The sequence below is a fragment of the Opisthorchis viverrini genome (genome assembly GCF_000715545.1).
Source record: "Opisthorchis viverrini unplaced genomic scaffold opera_v5_8, whole genome shotgun sequence".
Lineage (NCBI taxonomy): Eukaryota > Metazoa > Platyhelminthes > Trematoda > Opisthorchiida > Opisthorchiidae > Opisthorchis > Opisthorchis viverrini.
Window position 1 is genome coordinate 4,364,558 of NW_008751664.1, and position 26,131 is coordinate 4,390,688.

The window sequence follows — 26,131 nt, forward strand, 5'->3', positions numbered from 1 at the left end:
AAAAAAAATTGATGTGGCAAAAGTCTGGCAAAAGCGATGTATTTCTTCATCGTACTGTACTGGCGTAATACTCTGGCCACAACAGTTGCCTGCACAAATCTGTCGAAAAAACTCAGGCGCTTTTTCGCAACCAGCTGCATTGGTTGTGTTGGTGGTGACGCAGAGGCACTGATGCCTATAATTCCATAATAATTGCTTCTTATGTCTACATATAAAGGCTGTTCATCCTCAGGTATATATATATATATATATATATATACCTGAGGATGAACAGCCTTTATATGTAGACATAAGAAGCAATTATTATGGAATTATAGGCATCAGTGCCTCTGCGTCACCACCAACACAACCAATGCAGCTGGTTGGGAAAAAGCGCCTGAGTTTTTTCGACAGATTTGTGCAGGCAACTGTTGTGGCCAGAGTATTACGCCAGTACAGTACGATGAAGAAATACATCGCTTTTGCCAGACTTTTGCCATATCAATTTTTTTTTGAACGGGATGTCATATATCTCTTCTCGAGCGCAGTAATTTAGCTGCCGTCAGGGTACCTAGTGTCCATATGTCAGCGGATGGCTCGAGCTTACCGTGGTTCGAGCCCAGTCCCAGCATCTCAACCACTGCTGTCTAAGCTTAGGAAACCCGGCAATATATCAGCCATGGCAACTAGGCACTGAAAGGCCTTTGCAGCTGAATGGGGTCAGCGGTTGATAAACATACCTTTTGAGAGGAATTTTGAGTTATTTCCTTGCTATTCGGAAACTGTTTGAATAGATGTATTCCACACACACACACACACACACACACACACACACACACACACACCAAGCAATCACTATAAGCCGCTCATCAGGCAATCTGTGACTAACAACTGGTAAGTTTACGTATTTTTCGTTGTCGTCACTTTTCTTCTAGTGAAATTCCCACATACGCTTCGCATTTTTTTGCAGCCAGAATTTAGTAAAAAGTTCTCACTGACGTAAAAAAATATTCGCATTCTTGAACACAAAATTCCGTAAATGTTTCCTAAAAATGGCGGTCGAATTAGTTTGTGTGATCAAATCCATCAATGAGTGCCGTAAAAAACTAAAGACTGGTGTATTCTCATCGCGCTCTTTTAGTTCTCTGTTAGCTGAACAACTACTAATCTTCCTAGCGTGAACCTTTCCGTACTTACCGATTTCTCGTGATTAACGATATTAGAATTACCAGTCCAGTCAAGCATACTACTGTTTAGTCGGACACGCTGAGCTAGTAGCCATCCGTCAGGATTGCCAGTGTTGTCCAATCCTCTCATTTCCGGTCTTTTTCCGCTTACGCTTACGCTGTGCCACCTAGTATGGATCTGTGCATGCGTTCGGATCTGAGCAGGAAACAAGCTAATCCGGAAACATACAATAGTATACACTGTTTTCTGAGAGATACCTCTATATTCATGCGCTATTTCCATCGGAAGTTCTTCTAACGACTCAATGGGTATCATAAAATATTTGTTGCCAAACTCACGGTTTTTCTTGGGGCGAGACGGCCCAAGTGGTAAGAACGCGAATTTAGTGACCGGAAGGTCCGTGGTTCGAACCCCACCTCCGCCTCTCGACTTCCCCTGTCTAGGCTTGGGCAACCTGGTAGTATCCCAGCCCTCGTGCTTCCTTCGGGTGGCATGGCAGCTAGGCACCGGAAGAGTGCTACAGCTGAACGGTTTCACGGTTTTTCTTATTCGCTGATCATCCTGTTCACTCAGCAGAAACTGATGGGTAATATATTCTACTGTATTTTATCACACCAATCCCTTTTGACCGTAGTATGTAGTACGGATGATCTTTCTGACTAGGCACAATAGTTCTTCAGGTGATTTTACCCGTAGACCCGCATACCAAACAACTGATTTTTTCGCTTACAATTTATACTCCTAATCCATCGGAATGTGAAGTATGATTTCTCGTCCGGCAAGTGGAAACTAACGTGGATGCAGTCAACCAGTTTACTTCAACCGTTTACTTCAACATGTTCTGAAAACCTTTGCGTAAACCGTAAATTATCACTCAGCGTTATGATCGTACTACCTAGGTCCACCTATCTACCGGTCTGTCACTTTGGGCTGTACACTAGTTCAGTTCATAATACTACCCTTCCTAGTGGCTTCTTCCAATGTGCGACTAGCTGTGCCGTCTGTCCCGTGTAACTTGTACCGGCAATTAGTGGTAATGGATGGCGGTTAGTCAGTACCAGACGATACACGGTCGTTTAGGTGTTGTTTTCTTGCACTGGAGTGCAGAGACAAAAACCTCGTACAGTAGTTTGAAAGCTCGACTTATATAACTGGCTGGATGGCGAATCAGATGCCGAATTCCACTGTAAACACCGCGGGCACTACTGATAGCCTGTTGTTTGCTTCGAGGTGTGGAATATGTAGAATATACAGAATACTAGTGTGCTCGTCTCTTGACTGACTCTTATTAGTTGAGTTTGTGATCTATGACTTTTCACTACAGCAGTGGTTGTTATCTGCATTGATCCCACATCCCAAGCAAATCCATTTGGTCGAGTTTTCTCATCCCTGAGTCTGAAATTGTTCAAGTGTACTCATGTAGGATGTCTTTGTGCTTACCTGTTGGGGCGACCGGCGACCTGTACGATTTATCCACCGGATAAATCGTGCGAGACCACTGTCAGTAACCCACTCGTACGATTTTCACTCCACGGGATCGAATTAACTTGGTCGTGGGATCAGCTCAGTGACGCACTTACTTAATTCCTTTACTGGAGGCTTCTATGATGAAATATGGAACCAAGAATATTTTCATCTGCGGATATTGCATATCTGTTTCCCCCTATTTCATGGAGGGGAAGGACCCACTGATAGATACCCTACTTAGAAAGTACAACATCGAGGAGTCCTGTTGTTCATTAACATTCGTTGCACTGCTGTCCGAAGCACGTTATATTTAGCTGATTAAACAAAACCCAACAAACGAAGTCATGGGCTTGGAATGCGTTTTAAAGCCGTGACTGGCATCCTCTAAAATATCGATCTCACCAGGCGTGCAACAACGAGTCCTTTTTATTCACTCTTGCCTGTCATTATTTTTCATAAGCACTCCACCTACTTTATTCAGGAGCGGGCGATTCAGACATGCACGTATGTAAAATTCCCTTTTGTCGAACATAAATCACTCCAGATACTGCAACAGAAACTGCTTACCTTCGGTTGTCGTCAATCTAGCTGAATGAGGCTTCTGATCGTGTATGTTTGCATGTATGTGTAACTTTATCACACTCAACAGTTAATTTTCATAATTTATAGATATCTCAACAGTTGATGTCATGTTTTGTTGACGATAGTCTTTCATTTCCTGTAGATAATGTGATTCGATGAATTCCGATGGATAACTAGATGCACGCAATCAGAAGGAAATCACAAATGCCAGAGGAAGAATTTGAGCAAGCAACGTTTTGTTATCTGAACGGGCGTTCTGCCGGCTAAGCTACCACGGATACTGCTGAGTCACATACGCATTTCAACTTCACACACCTGAACGGCCCCAGTGCCTCGACGTTCTAAAAGGGTTCACTAATGGTGCTGATCCGCACGGTGGATATGTCGTGAATCTCGTGTGAAGTTCAAATGCGTATATATGTATATATATAGCCCGTACAGCGCTCTTTCGCTAAGCATGGATTAGATGTCAGTCCTTAGTGGTTAACTCTAACTTGCATTAACTGCAGCCGAGCATCTCATTCGAGAACTCTTCAACTGTAATCGAGTTTCATTTGTGTAGGCTGTGAGCGGTTCGCATGGCGTTTTGTTACACCTTGGTGTGCATCAGAAATCAGGGTGAACCTTCAAGTAACTGCGCTTTCTCCCTTAGCTGAGCTAACCACGTATTTTGTGGACTGCTTATTTCGAAGAATAGGCTTGGTATTTACTACGCACTCTAAATGCGTATTTGGCTACGCAGCCTCTCCGGAATAACTACTTTTGATTACAAAACAAAGCCCATATCACCGTTCTTGTAAATTAAACGAAAGTTGATAGCCATCCGTTGTTAGCTTTCTGGAATGTTTTGCCGCATGACCTGGACACTTCTCCCACCGATTACTTTCTCTGGTTTCTAATGTAGACAGGAATATTTAAAGTTTCACGAATTAACTTCGCAACACTGTGAGCATCAGTTCAGATATGCAGAGAACTGCCTTCATGTACACAGAGCGTGTGAACTGTTTCGTTACAGAAGATAAACACGCTAGCTGACACTCTATGACGCCAAAGTACTACCAGAGGGTTTTCTTTCATTACATGAAATGGGTTTTTCGTGTTCTCACTGAAGTGTTTATTTCTGTTTTGCTGCTGTACACGTCCATAAACAGGCTTACGTGGAGTTTGTCACGCGAATGGGATCTCGTTGGTTCGAGTCCAATCTCACTGCTATCATCACACATTGCGTTAATCTTTTGGCAAATCCGCGCGCGACGACCACTCACGCTGAGGCTATCTACTCACGTCATTGTATTGGCTACATTCTTGGTACTCTATACCGTAGCCTGCTATCTGAGACAGTTCAGCTGGTAGCTGTACGAGAATTGGCTACCCTTGCTCGTCAACGGTTGCAGAATGTTCAAGGTGTGGAAGTACTGGAAGACTCAATCAGTATTGATTCCAGTTCGACCACATGGACCGACTCAACGACCGACTTGGAGGGCAAACATACAGGACCAGATCTAACGGAGCTGGAAGATGAACAAAACGGTGGGGCTGACTTTGTTTCTAAAGCTACCGATCCGGACTCGACGTTTCCGAAGAGGGCATTCGGACGGAGCTTGGCAAAAGCTCAACGCCAGCAGCAACAACAGCACGCTATCGTTAGTATTCTAGACCAACTAACACTACTTGTCCGTTGGTTGGATTCAACCTCAGGTAAGCTTTCGTCTTGTCCACTAGCTTATTAGCGTGTTATCTGAACTTAACAAGCGAACCTGCCTGCTGAAAGCCTAAATGAACTGCAGGGTGGTTTTCATAAAAAGTTGAATGGTATTCTTCTGAGAGTGAGTCTCATTTTTCAGCCACCTTCCAGTATGACGATCAGACAGACTATTGTCATTTGGTCGCCCTGACTGTTTGAACAAATGTTTAACAGTTCATTATGAGAGGTCCATCTCTAGATAGTAACTTGAGTTGTCTACAAACTGAGCATTCTTTCGAGAGGTTTACCTATGGGCAAGGATGTTTCCGCCGTATGGCTTTGCATTCTATAATCTCTCATCCGTGACTCATCCAGGATGCGTGTTGTCGTGAGAGCGCTTTGGTTTCGGGCTTCGTGAACTTCCCTGAGTTCCCTCTCCTGCGTTACACGGTTGTGTGGATTGGGACCACCTGAGAAAACTCAGCATGTTGCGTTTGTCGCTTATCATCGCGTATTCGTTGAGGGCAAGGCGTGTGTTTCGACTGCTGACCACGCGAATACGTAATGCTGACACTCATCTAATTAATCAAAGCACATATTAACCTTGAAGGATCGAGTGACCGTGCAGTTGGGTATTTAACGTTCGACCCAGATGGACCAATTCACATCATCGAAGGATGTCCAACCTGGTACGTGCCACACACCTCTTAGGACATCGAAGCGAATAAGAATTATTACGACTGAACGAGCCAGCTTGTTTGCATTCCCAGCGAGATGATTAGTTTTCTCAGTGGCTCGAAAAACTATGCAGTAGTTTCCCTACTTTTCTCCATCTTTTGGCCTGATAAGAATTTGAGAACGCCTCTGAGTCCCATGCCTCAGAATCGGCACCTCGCTCCTTTTGGAAGCCTTAATTTCACATTGAGATATTTTTCTGTTCCTACCTGAATTTCATAAGATCGAAAGAGTCTGTATGAACGCGTGCATGTATCAACCTATGCTGCAATGGACTGTAGGTCCCGAACTGTAGCACGTCACCTGCTCGAGCTGATTATGGTCCAAATGTTCTTTGACCAACTCTAGTTGTTATCTTCAGCGTTTTGCGGGCATACGTCGGTCTTAGAATCATACCGGAAGTTATGAAACTTTCTAGATTGCACTTGTGTATAACAACTGATCGTCATCGAGCGCGGGTTGAATGGCAAAAAACGGGTAAAAAACGGGTGTTTGCACATCCTGAATCAATTTCCTTTTAATATAAGGTTGCTGGAAATACTCGCCCTCTACAGTATGCACGTCCTCTCTCCTTTCCTGGACATTAATTTGCCGGATAATCGTCCTCACATTCCAGCTAACTGCAGTTTTCCTTACGGTTTCACGTGTGGGCCACACCCATTCCCCTATGCATTTTGCTTCGGGCTTTTTTGTTACCAGATATTCTACCTTCGCGATAATTTTTGTTCAATATCTAGTCTGATTTTCATCTTGGGCACTTAAAGTGATGTGTCAAGTGTGCTTGTGTGTCTCCAATCCAGACAGCCATTCGGACTCGTTCTGCAGTGAGATTCGACTGGGACGAAACGCTTCATTTTCACCGCTTTGCTATCATCTACCTCTTATCTACTGGTCCCGATTCACCATTGATGCGTTTGAAGTTACTATGTCTGTTTAACCCTAAGGACAGGTTTTGGAGGCTGGTTTCGTTGTAGACTATTTTCGTTCTGACTGACATTTTTGGTCGCGATTGTTCATTTTCGGCTCATTATTCTTGTTTTTCTTTCGTCTGGATTTTTCTTAGAGGCAGATTGAAGACTTCCGGAGGAAGCGACACAATGATTGATTGTGGACAGAATCGATTTTATTATTTGACAGGCACTGTATTTTTTAATAGTGAACCGTAGTTTCCTCGTTACTTTGGACTTATCGGAACTAGGCCTCAAGTTACGACCATCCTCGTGGCGCATATTTTACGACTTCCTTGAGAACACAAGCAGTTTAGTCGAAATCCATCTCTATGTCACTTGAACCTGAATTTTCCATCCCCGGAAGTCCAGATACCGGAAAGTGAGCTTTCAGTAGCTGAGTAGAGGTAATTTCGGACCAGTCTCGACCCTGTTGGTCTTTTTAGGTATCATGGGTTGAATCCAGTTGCCTCAGCACTTGATCTGGATACCCAGTCACCTAAAGGGTGCATCGCGCCACTAGCTAGCTACGGCAGAATAATATATTGGTAGTCCCTTTTGTCACAACTATCAGCAGCGTCTTACATTTGATGACGTTACATAGAAGGTTTATCAGCACGATAAACCGGATAAATATGTTGTTGTTGTTGGGCCACTGGAAATACACCTCACTTCACCTCACTCTTGATGAGGGAATTTGGAAGGCTACTGCTATATCCCCCCAGACACCAGACATGAAATCTGGTGCCTACACTGTAACCGGACATCCTCTTCGGATGATTCGCATCGTGCAGTTGGAAGGCCAACCGATATTCCCCCAGACACCAGACATGAAATCTGGTGCCTACACTGTAACCGGACATCCTCTTCGGATGATTCGCATCGTGCAGTTTTCGAAAATGTCGAAACAAGCCTGACAAACATGCTGCACGCAATGTGGAACGGCAGCAGAATCCGATTGAGTGGGGGTGCTCAATGGGACTATTCAGAACGGTTAAGAGAACAGGAGAAAACTGTCACAACATTAATTTGCAATCCTAATGTTCAGGCTGTCCCCTGTCACTACTCTACTTACAATCGGTTATCGGAAAGGTAAGTTTAACGAAAATGGGTTGCGTCTTTGACATGGGTGCGTCGACGGTATCTTCACCTTGAAACGGGTTCCGAAACATTGCTGTTCCCTCCAGCGACCAACACCTTGTCGCTTTTCTTAGTCTATGGGCTGTTTTTGACTGCGTCCTCAGACAATGTACCTGTCATTGCGATGAGAGGTGTCCTTTATAGAAGCGCCGCTTGTAGGTGGTTGCGGGATCTGCAGCTTTCGCTTTCACACTACTCTCCTTTGAAGAGTTCTCCTCCAGTTCGCAACTCACGTTTTTCCCTCATTAGAGCTCACCAATGGCGTATATCCCTTGGCCATGCCCCAATTCGAACCCGGGACGCCTGACATTCGAGATGAATGCCTCCATCAACCCGTCTGAACAGCGGAACTGAGACGTCTTCAGATGTTCAACAATTGTTGTCTCAGAACCATAGCTCGTGTGGGTTGGCGTCGACGTATCCGTAATGAGGCAATTAGAAAGCGCGTTTTCAGTTGTGCAACGGGTAATTCCATCGAATAATGTGTCCGGCACCAGAAACTGTCCTGGTTGGGACATGTGTTTCGTATGCCTAACCGTCGTTCGCCGAAGAGAGCGCTGTTTTCAAGGCCCAATTCAGAGTGACAGAAGTAGAAAGGTAGCCAACCCTTGACCTGGCAGTGGGGCATGAAAGAAATCACGAAACGTTTGAGTGCTGTTGGTGCTACTAGCCTTCCAGAATGAAGACCGGGTGACCCTCACTGCGCCTGGTTGGAGACCCTGCAAGATATAACTGATATCAGTGGGATCCTTGTTGCCAGTTTCTATCCACGTTACCTGAGTGAATGTCTGGAGGTGTAGGCACGTCGGAGTGATTATAGTAAGCTAGCACTGAGTCCCTTACCCGTCCACCTTTATTCTTTTCTGTACAATAAAGCTTTCTAATAAATCATTGTTGTACGGCAGTGAAGCGTCGGTGTTGAATACTGATTTCATGCTGTCGATGACGATGATGCGTCTGAACAGACGAACATTCCACATATCTCGAGTGTGGATGAGGGTGGTGTGATTGTAAATTCTGCCCCTCAGTGGTCGAATTGCAGTCGGAGCGTTCGTTCGTGTTCGTTAAACACGTGGACGATATTGCGGCAGTTGGATAATATCCCATAGAACTACTGACCCCTTTGTTAAGGATACTATGCGGTGCATCTTTCTATTCTGTTATTTTGTGCGCCAGAAACGTGGCTTTTACGCACAGATGATATCCAAAGATCTTTAGTGTCTCCGAAGTATTATCTGAGTCTGATGAGCACATCGGATCAGCAATGTAGAGGGACATCGGTAGGTTTACAGACGCATCGAATCGCCCACGTAGACCAGTTTATTGCACTCCTTGGACCACATTGTTAGACCATGTACTTCGTACGGCAGAGCCCTTTTCATCCATCCACACGCAGGACTCAGACGACCAAAATGCTCCCAATCTTTGACTTGCGTTAGTGTTATCTTTTACCAGTAAAAACCCAACCATCACTGTGTAGCTAACCCGATCCTCCCTTGACTAGAATATCGGCAATTTTGGTGACTTCGCTAAGTCTCCCAACACACAAAATGCTCCTTTGACTTGCGTTAGTGTTATCTTTTACCAGTAAAAACCCAACCATCACTGTGTAGCTAACCCGATCCTCCCTTGACTAGAATATCGGCAATTTTGGTGACTTCGCTAAGTCTCCCAACACAGCTGTTCAAATCTCATTGTCCGTGCCCTCCGTAAATAAATTTCTAACAGTTGGAACCAAATACCACTACTGTTGTGCTCCATCTTCCCAACTAACCCTTCGTAGCGATTGCTTCATTGCGCATGCGTAAGTGTACGGCTATCTTACTGCTATGCTATTCCCTTCTCCACAATACGGCCACCTGTTCAATGCGACCGAGCTTTTCTCGGTTGTAATAGATTGGGAGGGCTGTTCGTGGTTTGAAGATAAACAACCGACGTGCATGCTTAATGGGACGTGATTGATGGTACTCGTACAAGCCTTCATTCTGCACAGTAGCGATGAGGTTAACTAATTCCCTTAGAATATGTGATTCGACTGGTGCCCTTATGTCAGTGTTTTGGGTTGCATACATGGAGGAAAGACGCTGTATTGTTAATGAGCCACGACAAATCTTTGGCTGACTAGTGGGGAACCCCGTTGGATAGTGTGAGAGACTCTGTTAGGGTGACACGGCCTTCTTGATTCTCTCCACTCCACTTCAACTTGAATCATTCAACTTTTCAAAGTAAAATGTTTGCTGTTTTGCCCTTTCGGTGTTTTGCCCGCTGGATTAAAACGGTATTCGCATGACAAATTGGTTTCAGCGAGATTTTGAAACTCTGTAATAAGTTTAGTCAACACTTTAACGGTGTTAACCTCAACAAATCATGTATACGTCTTGTGTGCAGCGTAAACACATTACATTTTGAAGACGGTCGATTGTTCTATGCGGTTACAATAGCAGTTTTTGGTTGTGACGGCGTTGGTGAGATGTAGACAAACCAATGGAACCTTCGCAAAAGAGAAGATAAGCAGAGAACAGCCAAACTCTAGAGAACCCCGAGGCAACTCTCAGGAATTCGAACGAAGATCAATCAGAAGAATATTTTGTTATTAGCATTCATGTATAGTTGAATTTTACCAATTCGCTATACAATTTCCAGCGTACCGTAGAATTTATTTTTTGGTGGTACTTGCTGAAGCGGTTATGGTTATCTGCAATGCGATGCTTGACTCTAACCGAATCAGGATATTGTTTCGCTTACTTCTTGCCTAATGTAACATTTGTTCACTTGAATGTTTGTTTTGTTTCTTCCATACAGCCCCGCTGCTTGACGAGCCCTGCCATCTAGCTGACCTTCTGTGTACTGCACTTACACATCCCATTGCTCCAGTCCGTCTTGCTGCAGCTGTTTGCCTACGCCAGCTGACAATCGCTCTGCCAGGTCAGCGGGTTATCCTACTGGATCGTTGTATCAATTGTTTGCATCAAGCACAACGTTCGCATGGTGATGCAATCCTCGGTTATAGCGCCGCCATTGCCGGAATTTTGGCGGGTGCTAGCCTGGATAACCTGGGACTACCAGGCAATCGTGCAAAGCAGGTAAAGTGAATCATTGCTACTTATACAGCAGCATTAATTGTACCTTTTCCACCTACGTTAGTGTGACCGCCCGCAGTGCGAACAGCTTGCATTGATTTTGCGTAGCTGATTCTTAGTTCGCAAACTGGTTATGTGGAAAGTAATTAACTGAACATCGTTGTACAGTCCCACTTTGTTTGTCGGTCGTTCATTTATAGACATTACTCTCTTGTTTGTCCTGTGAATATTTAGACAAGTTTTGGCCCATTAACATGCCCATTTGTGAAACTGGCTTACTATTATAGAAAGTAGGTTGTCTCATGTTGTCCAATTCGTCGAAATTTTGCTTTGAGCTCAAAGTAACTCAGTGGTTAAGGCGCGAACTTACCGACCGGAAGGTCCGTGGCTCGAACTCAATCCCAGCATGTCAACTGCTCCTGGCTGGACTTGGACAACCTTGCAGTATCTCAGCCCTCATGCTTCCTTTTGGTGGCATGGCATCTAAACACCAGGAGTAACAGCTAAGTGACTACAAAACTTCTGTTTGGTAATTACAGTCGTCTGGCTGTGTGACACTTGCGAGTTACCGTAAAATCTCCACCTCTCGTTCTCTTCGCACTGAATTTCTAATTGCAACCTCCGCATCGGAGCATTTCGATCATTGGGCAAACAAATTTCATTGATCGCAATGCGTTTGTTGCTTTTCGGATAATTTCGAATTTGTTTGTCATGAAGTAGCAGTAGTTGGTCAATTCCTTCGTGGAGAAAAATGAGCCGATCGATGTAGCAGAATCAAAGGGTGCACGGTTTTTTACTTTTTCACCTGCCTACCACATGTGATCTAATCGGTGCCTGCATTCTGAATGTGTTTATCAATGTCGGTAAGAACAAGCAAACAAGACACTTCGCTATGTTGATCAGAGTCTACTACGAGTTGTCAGGCCGACAGTCCAACGCTCATAAGTTATCTCTTTTGGGATCTCCGATTTGGGATAACGGACTGTCTATTTCATTTATTATCCTCCGTCCCTTCCGTTTCCGAAACCAATCAGTCCTGTGTATTCGAGCTCTTCTGACATCTTGCCCCTCCAACTGCTGGATTCCGGAAACCTCTTCTAGACAGTTATCTTCTAGGCAGTTATTATTTCCTATGCCCTGTCTGTTTTGACGCACATAACATTTTTCTTTATTCTTGCGAAAGTTCTTTTCGCGCTGTCGTCCTTGTTGGAACTAATCGAATAAGTTGTTACCCTTTACTGGTTTTCGAGCCTTCTGTGCGCATTAGCTTCATGGTTTGTTTTAGCCTGCAGTGTGTGTAAATTTTTATGGCACTTACCTTTCGACTGACATCAAAAGTACCATGGAAAGGAACGTGTAGTTGGGTATACATCTCAGTTCTGTTTTGGTGCAGACACTTGACAGACCCTCTCATGTTCGAAAATTCATATTCTGAGGTAATGGGTACATATAGTGTGCCTTGTGCAACTAGCAACATCCGTTTTCCCTTGAGTTTTCCCCTCGTATCTAAATCATGCGACCTAGTAGAATTGTTTGAATTCACTGCCAGTATCGATTTACCTCTAACGAACTTACAAAACACTATTGAAATATTAGTGTTTTCTTGATTTAGTCGATCGCCCGCCCTGATCTGCGACTAACGTGGACGGTTTTCATGATGTTCGTGACCCTGGAATGAGCAGAGTGTGGCAAACTGGGAACCGATAGCAAACACGGGTGGACAGTTTTCTAATCAGTTTTTCTATGTAAAGCTAAAAGAACTGGAAGTGACAAGCTGGTAACCTATGGAAGTTTATAACCAGCTAACGAGTCACTCGAAATTGAATAGATTCATGATGTCGGATTCGTCGTGAGATCTTTCTGGCAGTTGCTTGGTGATTTGACACTGTTGAGCAGCAGTACCGTGATGTTTACGCTCTGCTGGATGTACAGCAGACCACTTCTTCCGGAAGAATGTGATATTTTGTAATAGGGATACGTTCAATCTCGACAGTTTAGATGGTTCCGCTTGGTGGGAAGAAAAAAATCGAGGCAGTCTAACTCACAAGAGAGAATCTATTGCTGTTGTGGAGAATGTCGGTAGCTCTGGTAGCGCGGATAATCGCTAGTTTGTTCGTTGAGCTGCACAAATCGACTGTAAACGTTTCATCACCATTTGAGGTGACATCGATACTATGTTAGAGAGCGTGGTGGGGCGTAGTGATGAATTAGTGGTTGTGCGTGGAGTAGTGTTATATGTCTGTTCATATACGTGCTGTTAGCTGGAGCTGAACTTCGATCACAATCGGTTGTTCGGTCGCACGGTTCCATTAGTTGCTCCGTTTTCTAGTGGCCTGATTGGCTGGTGACCGCATGACGTTTGAGCGTCGTCTCTCTTGCTCCCGTACTCTGGTCGTTGCTGGAGTGACCTCTGTTCGTGACGTCTCGGCTTCAGTTTGTGAACTTTGTTGGGAATGTATTGCGAGAATCTATCATCGTGTGGGGTGCCATTTCTAATAGAGATACGTCGTTTAGCTGTACTCTACTCGATTTGCCCAGCAACGCACTTTCGTGTGACAGTTCGACTTTACTGTTCCCTGAACAAAATCACTCTCGCCGTTTCAAAATATTCCAGTGTCAGTTATGTGCGCGCGGATTCCACCTTTATTTTGTGTCAAAAATTTTTGAGGCCTTACGATGAAGAGAGAATGTGGTTTTCCATAACGTGGTTGAGAGAAAAATAAGTTGTAAAAAGGAGCCAGGAAGCAGCAGCCCTGCAGATATTAGCTCACAAAGTGCCAAAACATTACCCTTCAGTGGTAGCCTACTTAGTAATATTTATTTAACACAGCATACCGTTTTCTCAGCCCTGTGCGCATAAAGGTAGAATTGAATTTGATTATGTATTCATTATTTGACTGCGTTGGATGGATGTGACGTATGCCAAACTTCAGTGTTGTGCATAGAATTGTAATGAAGGCGTCTGGAAAAAACTCTTGGCTTTATTACCATATCAAACGCATCGAATACAGAACTTCAACATAATTTGTGAACAGAGGGAGCTTTTTAGGTTCATCTGATGACTTGTTGAATGGTGACTAAGGATGACGTTGTTCCTAGCAGCAGGTTTCAGCGTGATACGCGCTGTTAACCAAAATGATTTTCGAGATGCCCACAAACAACTGCACATACACCCGGTCACTGGGAGAGGTAAACTACTTCCTTGGTGTTTGGCACTGCAGGATAGTTCGGTCGAGGATTACGGTTAAATGGCAATGTGGTATGAATAGCAAGTTAGTGGACCCACAGACTGTTCTGATTTCCGTTTCCCCGGGAGTCGTCTAGCCTCACAACAACTCAAAATATTTGTCATGTGAACACACGTGTAATCCGCCACTAACCACAGTGCAAACATCAGATGGGTGGCTTGATGGAGCAGTTGCAGTCCGGACTCAGACACTCCATAATGATATAATCATAGATGACCAAGTGTGAGTCGTAGATCCACAAGAACGAAACCGTTCTTTCCTCTCAGGTTTCCTGGATAGTAGTTTACTTGAAACATTAAGCCAAAAGCTCTTCCCTAATGGCAGCGGGGCGAAGCGCAGAGTTTTCGATCCATCGTGAATTAGTAGTCATCATAGTTATGCTGCTTCCAAACACGAAAGCTTCCCACTGCCTTCCGTTTACATATAAGGCAATCACGTCATAATATCCGTAGTCCTTAAGGTAACTTATTGGGTGCTTTGTGTGTGGAGTTCGTGTTCTGTTTGGAATCCGGCATACACCATGTCCTCTAAACGGACACTTTTCTCTATCAGTTTTCGCAAGTGGTTGGACAGTCGTCTTTCGAGTTAATGAAACTTCTTCGCTGCAAAAGCGCAGTGGCTGGCCTCTGTCAATATGGGCCTTATCAGCCGGTGGTATTTCACAAATGCTTCATCCTGAGCTTAGAACATCTTTTGAAATCGAAGGACCAAAGCGATAATATGAACTTGGTCTTTTTCGGGCATTCGGGGCTGTGCATTGACATAGGATTCTTTTACTGAACCCTTGGTTTTTTACAAGTTGCATGTGTGTAGTATTCGATCAAATTTTACTTGCACTTAGGAGCGCAACTTGTATCAAGGATACTACTGCGGAAGCAAATAGTGTCTTTCCTCAGAAGGCAACCATCTTAGTCGTCAAATCACTCCTGCTGCCATACTATTGGTCTCCGTGCCTCTGACGTATGTGCGAAACCCTGTTGCTTTTCACGAAAAGCTTAACTAAACTTCACACCTTTCTGTGCGCTGTCTGTGATCTCCGGAGCACTTTTTCTGTTGCAGTGCGTTTTAGAGACCCCTCCTTAGTCGATTGGCCTGCCATCATGTGACCTAAGTGCGCAATGCACTGTCCAGCGTTGTGGTCGATGCCCATTCTTGAATGAGAAAATGTAGTGGCCGCGGTGTTACTGCATTTCGTGATCTAGGCGTGAAACATCCTGTTTAGTCTGAACTATTCTCGTGTGACAAGAGAAAAATGTGCGCAATGCACCTGGTGATAGTTTATTGTGGGTGGGTTTAGCCGCTTACGGTGACTACTGCATTTCTATCAACGTCATATTTTTCTTTTGCACTTGTTGTCATTTTTCTAACGCTTATCGATCTCCTTCTGTGTCGTATATTCAGCTTGGATAGTCCAAATGTACTGTTCCTCATGTTCAGTATGAGTTAGCCACTGATTTTCCTTGGTGCCTTCAGATGGTTGTATTTCATCCCCACGAAAACAAATGCCATCAAAACCGAGCGAAACAGTCGGATTTTTGAGGTTCCATTTTTCGGGCTGTAGTGCGAGCTAACAATAAGACAGTTCCTGAGTGGATTCGTTTTTAAGCGATGTGTTCTTTGGGGAAACAGATAGCTCTTCTTTGGCTTGACCTGACCCTGCAAATAGTGGTTTTTCGTTGGTTGGTATGGTTGTGTCATACCAACGAGTATATGTTGCATCTGTTTATCAAGCTTTTAATATATTCTCACTCTCGACACAGCAGGACAGCTAGCCTTTACTCCGTGTTTGCTTATTTGATTGTTCAAAGGATTCACTGTTTAAACTAAGTGTATAATATTCTCTTGGAATAAGCCTCCAATTAGGGAACACTAAACGGAACCATTTATGTGAACTACACCCATTTGTACTTCGATTTGGTTTTAACGGGAGACTCAACTGAATCCCAGCCGAGTTCCTCCTTTATGGTATTCTAAATGTGCTGCACAATCGCCGCCTCATGTTTCATTGGGTACGGTATTCGAGATGTTGCTGTGTATTTTCTTTGATGAATTGTTCACACTTTGTAATTCTGTTATCCATCTCAGTCCGGTTCGCCGACAAACCCTCGATAGTTTACCTCCAACTGAGCGAAGCACACTAGCTAGCATGTGATTGGTTGAAAGTCTCATCTGACTTCTCGACTTCATTTTGTTTGCCATCCACTCAAACCAGTGTATGGTCTGAGTGGTCGTCGGTTTCTGGTTGAACGCGGCCAACGTCGTTTGACTCACGTTACAAAAACTTTACTGAACGGCAATATCTCCAAAAGTCCATCTGATATCAACAGGAAGCAGATCGCATAATGTGTATTTCAGTTAAGTGGGAAACAAAGGATGTGTTTAAATAAGTTCGAACAAAATTCGTGATGTTTTTTGCAGCACGATATTCCTCAAGTGTTATAATAAATAAAAATAATAGTGGTTCAGCTGAAGCACCCTTTCGGCGCGTATCTGTCGTGTCATCTGATGGAAGCATGGGGACTGGATACACTGCCTTTTGATGTAGAAGTATATGAAGAGCTTACGGGACACGTAATTCACTTTTGGAGCGGGGAGATAATCTGAACAAAGACGGAATCACCGTTTCGGCGAAAGCCCTCGGCAATACTGGCTGACTGAGGACGAAACCGGGTGTTTCTCTGAGTAGGTAGGAGCGTCAACGGAATACTTCATGCAGATGGTGATACCTTCCAGAAATCTGGTTCTATCTTAGGTGACACTTCTCTTTTAAGGCATCTTTTAAGGAGGCTTTCATCAGAAACTGTCGCCATCATCCGAAGATGCACAGACGTCAAAGAAATTTCAGAGCTGGAGACGACGTTGGCCTAGTGAAAGTAGCGAAAGTGGCGAACAAGTCCTGTTTTCTGTGATTACGATCAATCACAGAGAACAGGTATTATTTGCTTCCTCTTTTTACAACTTGCACGAGTAACTTCAACTGCCCATCACTTTTCGTTATACTGTTCTATATTTTATGCCAAATGTCTACAGCGGTAGTATTCAATATGTAAACGGTCAAGATGACTCTAATTAAATGGCCTAAGCATTCTATTTTTCCAGCATACACTGAACACTTTGTGCCGTATAATTCTCCCCGCTTGCACTCCGCTGATATCAGTCACATCTCGTAACCATCACAGCAATGAAGCTCATCCTGTCTTGAAACTTCATCCATCCTACGCATTGACAGGCATAGCTTGCCTGTCTACGTCAGATGGCCGGGTGCACTCTAGCTGTCGTGGTTCGACTGCATACACTCTCGCGCGCCACATATCCTTTCGAGCCCGTTGTGTAGGTTATCGTGACACACAAAGGAGCCGTATCGAAAATACATGCGATTCGAATGGCTCATATGCTGATGTGCGCCCACACAGGAACATCAGGTGAAGAGCCTAATGATGACTTGTACCATGGCATTGTCGAGTGGTGATTGCGCTCAAATTATGCTGATGCCCACACAGGAACATCAGGTGAAGAGCCTAATGATGACTTGTACCATGGCATTGTCGAGTGGTGATTGCGCTCAAATGGTTTGTTTCGGGAGGATGAAAGTGAGCACCTCGGCATAAGAAAAGCAGCGCGGTTGCATGTTGAAAATTTATGTCGGCATACATTGGCCCCACAGGATAATTGGGGGCTCTCGTCAACACATTGCAATTAACAAATCAGTGTATTTTGTCGAGCAAAATAAATAGCTCAGCTGTGACACCCTTTCGGTGCCTAGCCGCCATGCCACCCGAAGGAAGCAAGCACTGCCAGGTTACCCAAGCCTAGACAAAGGAAGCCGGTTACGTACAATTCGGTATTCAAGCAGAGCATAAGAATGGCGGAAACTGGAGAACTGCGCCTGCCTAATAAACCCCAAGAAGGCAGGAAGCGGCAGTGGGTTATGGGAGAGTTCTCAGCAATATTATGAGTAGGGTGTTCTGTCAAGATATTAGGGGGGTAGTGTGATACCATCTGGCTCATTCAAAGTCTTTCTCTGGCTCCGGAAGACTATTCTAAAGCCACCTTTCTTTTATGAGGTTGCAAATCTGAAAGCAAAACAGCATTCCAGGCACTTAAAGCACTCAAAGCAAACGCGGGAATCGGACCAGAGGGACTTAATTTAAATCGCTCGAAAAGCGATGACGAAGCTCTGCCACATTACCCGCTGCAACTTCCGTTCGACTGAACGAAAATTCACCATCTAATCAATAATTACAGAATCCTAGCGTTAACACTTTGGCGGAGTAATCTTATCCAAGACTCGTCCATGAAACTGTTTGTCCCCACTAAAACGCTAAGGATGTCGCATGTGGATGTGGTAAAACAAAGCATCCGAAAGATTGCGGAAGCGTAGGTGGTTTGTATAGTTAAAAATACCGAAATCGGAATATAGTGGAATGATGGAAAAGATACATCTTCCCGAATCTAAGGGATCAGTGGTTGTCAGCGGTTTAGCCAACTTGAAGAACGACTTGTGTAATTTCCTGTCACCCAAAGTTTTCGCTTAGCTGCCGTGGTTGAGCCTCTTAATCCATGGAGATTTTGCAGTGACCTGATTAAGAATCAGGTTCACCACCCGCAGTCTCTTCATATATTTTACGGGCCCCATTTGTCTGCCTTTTACAATTTTTTGTGGTAGTCAAAAACTATGCTTTTCTTTGCTTTGTGCGATTCTTGCTTCGTTTTAGATCAAATCGCCAAATAGGCGACATCCTGAACCAAGAACAGTTGTTTTTGTGTTTCTTAATGGTATATCTCATCAAGCGTTTGCACCATTCTACCGAAGGTTGCCTTAATGCCTTATCGGCGTAATTTTACGACACCACGTGTTCTGATGGCCGAATCGGGTTCACGAGGATGTCGGGCTCGGGACATCCACCTGAGTCCAGACCCATTATCATTATACCCATTATGGTTTCCATTCTCCTGGCGTCAACCTATGCTGAAGAAGTGCGCAGCACTGTACAGCTGTTGCATCGATGTTTTATGACATCAGTAGTACGATCTTTACGAATCGAGGTGGGGGAGGTTAGAACCTCAACTCTTCCGGGTAGGACTGTGGGCACTATTATTCAGCTGTGATTAGTTGACCATCCCTCAGCCTCGAAGTTCGTATCACCTGTGGCCGATGTGATTCAAATATCAAGCTTGTCTTGTCTGATAGGTTATTGATTATTATGGGAAGCCGTAAAAGTGGCAGATTAAACTTATTTGTCTAGCCCTATCAGGAAAGCCGGGAAAGGAAATCATGGGAAATACGATTTCCACGCAGAGTGGTCTTAGGTCACTGGCCAAGCTGAGCCACTTCATTTCTACATCTTTCCATACACAGTGTTTTTTCGTGTTTTTTTAATCTAATTAGATGCGGTTTCGGCAAAAACCGTTTACGGTAGAGGGTCGTGGAGTGCACAATAAGGCCCAGTGTTAAGAATCAGCTCTATTGTCGACGACTAAATGTTGATTAAATGCCATACAATTCACCGCATTTAATTACACAATTCAGACCGACAACTTACCGAATGAGACTGATTTGAGAGAGCGTAAAATGTATTTCATGGGAACGAAAGTTAACCATCAATGAGGATGTTTTTTTCGGGACTTTCCACAGTGCAGTTACTGAATTGGGCAAAGGGCAAAGCGTATTTCTTGTATCTATTGAAGTATGTATCTCGTCTATGACATTGTAGGTATTTTCTCTTGCTGAGGAACTCCTTCGCGCTGCCAACCAGAACAGTCGCTTGACTCTTCCCAGGACACAAGCTGGATGGATGATGTTGGCCGCTTATATGACACTAGGACCGGATCTGGTTAAACCGCACCTCCCTCGAATGCTCTTGTTCTGGCGAAATGCTTTCACACGCAGTCTACGTGAACTGGAGGCCGAGAAACAGCGTGGGGACGCATTCACGTGGCAGGTTAGTTCAGTCTACACAGCGACCTCGTTAGACACGAGAGCGGTTTATCCTTGCATTCACGTCTGTGTTTACTTGTAAATCGGCATCTGCGGTCGGTTTCTATGCTTCCGTACGTCTGCGCGCTTCATCCTTTAGCGTCGGCGATGGTTGGTCGCGATTCTTCAGACCCATTAGAATTTCGCTGTTTTGTTTGTGAATGGAGTTATTATGACCTGTGCCCACTATATTGGCTCGTCCTCGTTCTAGCAATGTAGGGATAAGGAGCAGTGACGTAAAATCTCACAGCTAAGCTTCATATACTTCTCCAGCTAGCTTTGATTATCCGATATCTTGTTTTCAGTTCCATCTTCACTGCACGAAATATATTCCTATGGCTTTCAACGCAAGCGGCGAACCAATGGGGAGTAATTCACCATATGTTCAGTTGTGTTTTCCGGAAGCTTCTGAATCATGTGTAGGAATTGCGATGAGGATAGCTGATCCAACTCAGCCTCGCTTTTCGCACTCAAACTGTCTTTTGTCCACCTCACACCAGCGACCCACAATGTGCTGTGTGAAACGTCAATCCTTTCTTACTGCAATGTGCCCGGGCTTTAGCACGCTTTTGGCCAGCTTAACTCTCCGCCGCTCCACCGAATGGTTCTGAGCTCTTAACAGCTCTGGCCATGACACGGACCTATTGGTTCGTGGTTCGAACCCAACCTCGGCATCTCGACTACTTCTGTTTAGGTTTGAGCAACATAGCAGTATCCCAGCCATCGTACTTCCTTTCATGACAGCCAAGCACCGAATGGGTGTTACAGTTGAATGGTTGTATTAAATTATAAATACGTCCTTCCATGAACGCCTCCCAAAAAATGGTCAACTCTAATGAGTTCAGTTAGGATAGCCGTCGCTTCAAACACCTTCGCCATGTGCCCCAATTTGGTTGCTTACATTTGTCTGTTAAATAACCCACTTCCTATGGTTGGATGGGCAATCTGAATCACCGCACTTCACATGTTACATTCACTAACACAATTCCTACTTTTTATTACCCCACTTTCGCTCGGTAGGTAATGCTCGAGGCCAGAGCGGGAGCATTGTGTTCGATGCAAAGCTTTTTGGAATGTTGTGCCCCAATGTTGATAACGGAGGAGGCAGTCAGTCGTCTGTTGGCTCCGATCGAATGTGCACTTAACATGCTGGCACATCTGTTGGACATCGTGCGAATATACGGAAATCACTTAAAGGCTATTGCCAGCATGATACGGCACCGCCTATACCGAATCCTGCTTCTCCTACCACACACTGCGTACACAAGTAAGTGTGGGTTCCTACTACGCCCGAGGGACTGTGATCCAATCGCCCGTTGAGGCTATAAATTTTTCCGACCTGGTTCATGGGCATATTTGAACAGATTCCTACCCTTGATGAACCAAGTCGAGTGGTAATCAGTTTGGAACCTACTCGGATGCATTCCGATTTGGGCTGTAGTATGACTATCTAGACCGCGCTGATCGCTGAGACACACTCAGCAACTGGTTAAGGTCACCAGTTATGCCTACCACTGCGAATGGTAAGATGAATTTTGACTCCTTGTCTGCTCAGATTCATTTTACCCAAGCTTGCTTAGCAGTTACTGGATACGTACAGATTAGGGTTGTTCGAATCTCCGGACTAAGAAACCGGTAACATGGTCGGTCAACACTTTAAAGTAGTATAGAGTAATTGTACCAACGCTCCAAGACTGTCGCCTTGTGGAAATCTTTGCTGTTCAATTCCCACACTACAAGGCGAGGTTTTCTGTAGGCCATACCCTTGTGTCTCGATTGTAGCAGAGATCATAATCCGAGTCGAATTCGGTATTTCTTCATGTACTGCATACATTCCGTCCACGCGCTTCCGGTCGAACTTCCTATTTGACGTGGGTCTGATTAACGAAATCGGACTAAAATTTGGTATTTTTTCCACGCAAGTATTATCGGCCCCCAATAGAACTAATACATACAACTGAGGTAGAAGCAATTAAGGTAGTCAACACATTGGTTTCATTTTACTGTGTTTCTTCTCGAGGTAGAAGAATGTAAACAGTAGTCACTTTAAAGCCAATCGTCTCACAGCATTGATTCCACCCTGTTCATAAAGTCACTGACTAGGTCAGAACACAGGAGTTTATGCGGCCGTGACCTACGGCTGACGCTTTTGGTACTTAATCAAACCTGACCGTCATTCGTCCAGCAAAATTATCCACTTAGAATGGAAGCTAAAACTACGACATGGTATCGGGTTGCAAGCTTCTGTAATTTGGAGCTGAAAGATGTCTCCCGCTACCTCAACTAAACAGAGCCCTGAACCTTGTACGTCATGCATACTGTCCTGCATCATCAAGGTGATTTTGTCGTTCTAAACAACAATCAATTCATCCTGTCTACTGAGCACAGAATCTACGTAGAATCTGCGCAGATCAGCATATTTAACTGGCAAGATAACCCTTCGTAACCGTTTTCAGTTTTCATGATCTGTATACTTTGCAGTATGCAAAGTATGCAACTCGTATGTACTCTCAAATAAGTTATAGATTCAACGCACGATGGCCTTTATTGTAGCTGGTGTTCTCAACAGTTCCATACTAACTTTCTATATCTATTACCCGTCGTTTGTGTCTTATCCCACACATTCCGTCTTCACTGGGAACTCTACTGCATTCTGTTTGTCTCAAATTAGCCTGTCCTCTCTAACATTCCTCTTGCCTATGACCCAGTCCACTGGCAATTGTTTTATCCACAATGATCTCGACAATCTACCTTCTTCCTCCAGTAACTCCAGTGTTTACTGCATTGACTTTAACGAAAAGCGAAAAATGCTTCGAACTCCCGAATGATTGTAGCTACTCCCCAAACTAATTACTCACTTTTTACCAGTTCAGAACTGACGTTGGTGTTTCATCCCACTTCTTTTGACGTTTATTGCGTCCTCTATTTCGAGTATAGATTCCTGAGGAAACGGATATGGTTAGGGAAGTCTTTTGTGACCTTTAGTAATGAATCATGAATTCGAACAACTAACTTTATTTGAAGTTCCATCTCAGAGTATCATCGCGTATGTTGAACGAACTTGAAGTGCTAGAATGCCGAGCAGCACTCCACTTATATGGTGCGACAAAATTTTTGAACTCCATAAACCCTCCAGGAGAGAGAACATTCCACAATTCGCCGAAACCTTCCTCACCTCAAAACCAGGTCACGTGAGGTTGGCTACGCGATAGATGGTTGATTGGGAATATATTTCGATTGGTCACACCACCGGCCAGATATTCGTTGCTGGATACCTGTATTAAATTCCATCTTTCAAATAACTTTAAAGTTCACTGCAGAATCTTTCTAGATAGTTCAACGAGTCTTCAACCTATTTGTGGCTACACCTATGCTCGAGCTTAGCTGTCTAGGTTTNTGCCGGGCAGCACTCCACTTATATGGTGCGACTAAATTTTTGAACTCCATAAACCCTCCAGGAGAGAGAACATTCCACAATTCGCCGAAACCTTCCTCACCTCAAAACCAGGTCACGTGAGGTTGGCTACGCGATAGATGGTTGATTGGGAATATATTTCGATTGGTCACACCGCCGGCCAGATATTCGTTGCTGGATACCTGTATTAAATTCCATCTTTCAAATAACTTTAAAGTTCACTGCAGAATCTTTCTAGATAGTTCAACGAGTCTTCAACCTATTTGTGGCTACACCTATGCTCGAGCTTAGCTGTCTAGGTTTTGATCCATGCATATCTCGTTATGATTTCTACTCTATTATAGAGCGTAAGTTCTTGGTGGCTTAGATTGTTCAGTTGGTGGTCTTGTTGTCTGCAGCTAAATTATCATGGCCAAATAACAACTTGGCAACGTTTACCAATGTTTTTATCAATTTTCCTTCTTGTCGCCTAGTGATTGCATGGTTCGATTCACTTCCCCGCGCTTTCAGCAATCATTTTATCCGTTCGCTTATAAATCGAAACCGTTTGGCCGTTTACACTGACCGATAGAAGTCGTGAGTTTCCCGTTCCCGAGATGGCTGTCCTCGAAGCTTGCTGGACCATTTGTGGCGGTTTCTTTGTCGGGCCCTCTCCTCACTGTACACCACTCTATGGCGATTCTAGACTGGGGAATGATCAGTGGGATCCAGAAATATCCTGAACCGCAGCTGTTCAGGAACTGTTTGGACGTATTATTTCAGTTATCGCCACTTTTTGTACGGCGTTTTGGCGCTTCGGGGACGCCCGCTAGCCAGAAAAGATAATACTCTTCGGTTTCACTGTCTATGCTTCCCGGTTCAAAACCAGGCTATCCAAATTCTGATTCTTAGTCCTTTTTTCATATTACATGGAAGCCAAGCATCTCCAGCTTCGTTTTCATCCACTTGCTTGTTCATCCTCTTGGCTTCTGCGTTACACATGTGTGGATCGCAGTGGAAGGCCAGACGTCTACTGGAAGGACCGCAAAAAACGACGCAAAAGCATACATGAACTAGCACACACCTCAACGTGCGTGAGATTAAAAGAGGGAGAATGGTAGAGATTTTTAAGAATAGAACTCCTTGTCGAAAAGGAAGAGACCAAGACACTTCCCATACGGTCGCTGAAGACTCTTCGGCATCATGAACAAGAGATTCAGTTGGATTCAGTCTAGTCTCCTGTCGAAACAAAGTTCGTATGCAAGTATGAGTAGTTGTCGAACAGACAAAGTGCTCAGTTCTACGACGTCCATTAGCCACCGTAGTTGCAGTGACCAAATGAGGAAACCGTATTGCCCAGTTGGCAGGGACGGAAGAAGCGAGCCAACCTGGTGTAAAAATGAATGTTGTTTTGTGAATCTCTTCAAGCAGAACATAAAGCTGGTGCAAACTCGGGAACTGTGCTTCATTGAAGGGGCCCAAAAATGGTAAGACCACTTCCGGGCTACCGAAGAGTTTTCAGCAATCTTACGAATAGTTTTCTTCAAACTCCGGTGGGCATTTCCCTCGGCAGTAACTGTAGGATGCAGCAAGAAACGCTAAGCCCCGATGTTGTGGAAGTGTCTCAGTGTGCGAGAGAGTATCGGTTCCCCATACCATTTCACGTTGGATACCGGCAAAGCGCGAGAGGTAGGAAAAAAGCCCACCCCAAACTTGACAGCACTACTAAATGCTAGGGCGAATTTTCGGTTTTTGGAGCCAAGGGATTTGGGTGGGCGTTAAATATTTGCCTGTCCGAAATAGGAAACCAACCCTTCTGGATGCTCGCACGTTTGGATGTCGCCACGTCTCGGAATGGAATGAACACATTAATTTTTCTAACCTGATAGAAAAACACCACTGGTGAACGATAGACGGAGGACTTTGAAACGGTTGGGGCAAATTCAGGAGCGCAGGTCATAGAGTAGAATGAGAGGGATAGTAGCTAAATTCAGTCGTCTTGGTACGTTCGTTTCTGACGGAACGGTGAATACCCGCCGCAGTAATAATGACCGAAGTGAACTGGAGAGGTTGGATCAACAGGTATACAATTGGGGAACGAAAGAAAAATTGTGGAGGGAAAAAAGCTGGTAAAAATCTCCGTTTCTTCTAAGGGGAGAGTTTGTGGATTTCCGGATTAATCAGGTTTAGGGAATGAGTAAGGACAACAGTTGGTTGCTTCCTGTCGGTGCTTTAGATAGCTGAATAGGTTTTCGTGCCGGGAGTTTATGTTTGATTCTGTCGATTCAGACTTGCGAATTTTGCATGCAACCACGTAGTTGGCGCGTGTCAAGAGACAGGGATGCATCCACCAACATCCTTATGTTCCGTTTTTCTTCTTTTCCACCATCAGGAGCGCATTGTTAGACAGTTTGAAGGTTGATTGATTCCCCGATCCGAAAAACTAGGGGATTAATTAGGCTGTAAGTTTTTAGTCAAAGGCTGCACGATCCTTTGAGGATAATAGCTGAAAATTTGACGCAAGTCATCGCAGTCAGTGGAGGAGTATCTCCAGAATACATGAGTGGCGGAAGAGAATTTTCGGGAGGAATCGCGCGGAGGGAGGAATAATGATGAGCTAATTACTTGAGGAATTAAGCGGCTGTTGGGAATTAGAGATTAATCTGATGGATAGCAGTCCGGTCGGTTTCCTCCCTTTTTGTTTCAAATT

General features: G+C 44.4%; 1 protein-coding gene across 1 annotated transcript in view; it reads left to right on the top strand.

Moving 5' to 3' along the window:
- Positions 1-26,131, top strand: part of T265_00837 (hypothetical protein) — a gene marked incomplete at both ends in the record, with an annotated part of 68,894 nt that overhangs the window by 9,912 nt on the left and 32,851 nt on the right. Inside the window, 4 exons of the mRNA XM_009164709.1 lie at positions 4,368-4,914; positions 10,525-10,805; positions 19,765-19,992; positions 21,048-21,294. Of these exons, the coding sequence (XP_009162973.1) occupies positions 4,368-4,914; positions 10,525-10,805; positions 19,765-19,992; positions 21,048-21,294 (1,303 nt within the window). The remainder of the gene's footprint in view (positions 1-4,367; positions 4,915-10,524; positions 10,806-19,764; positions 19,993-21,047; positions 21,295-26,131) is intronic.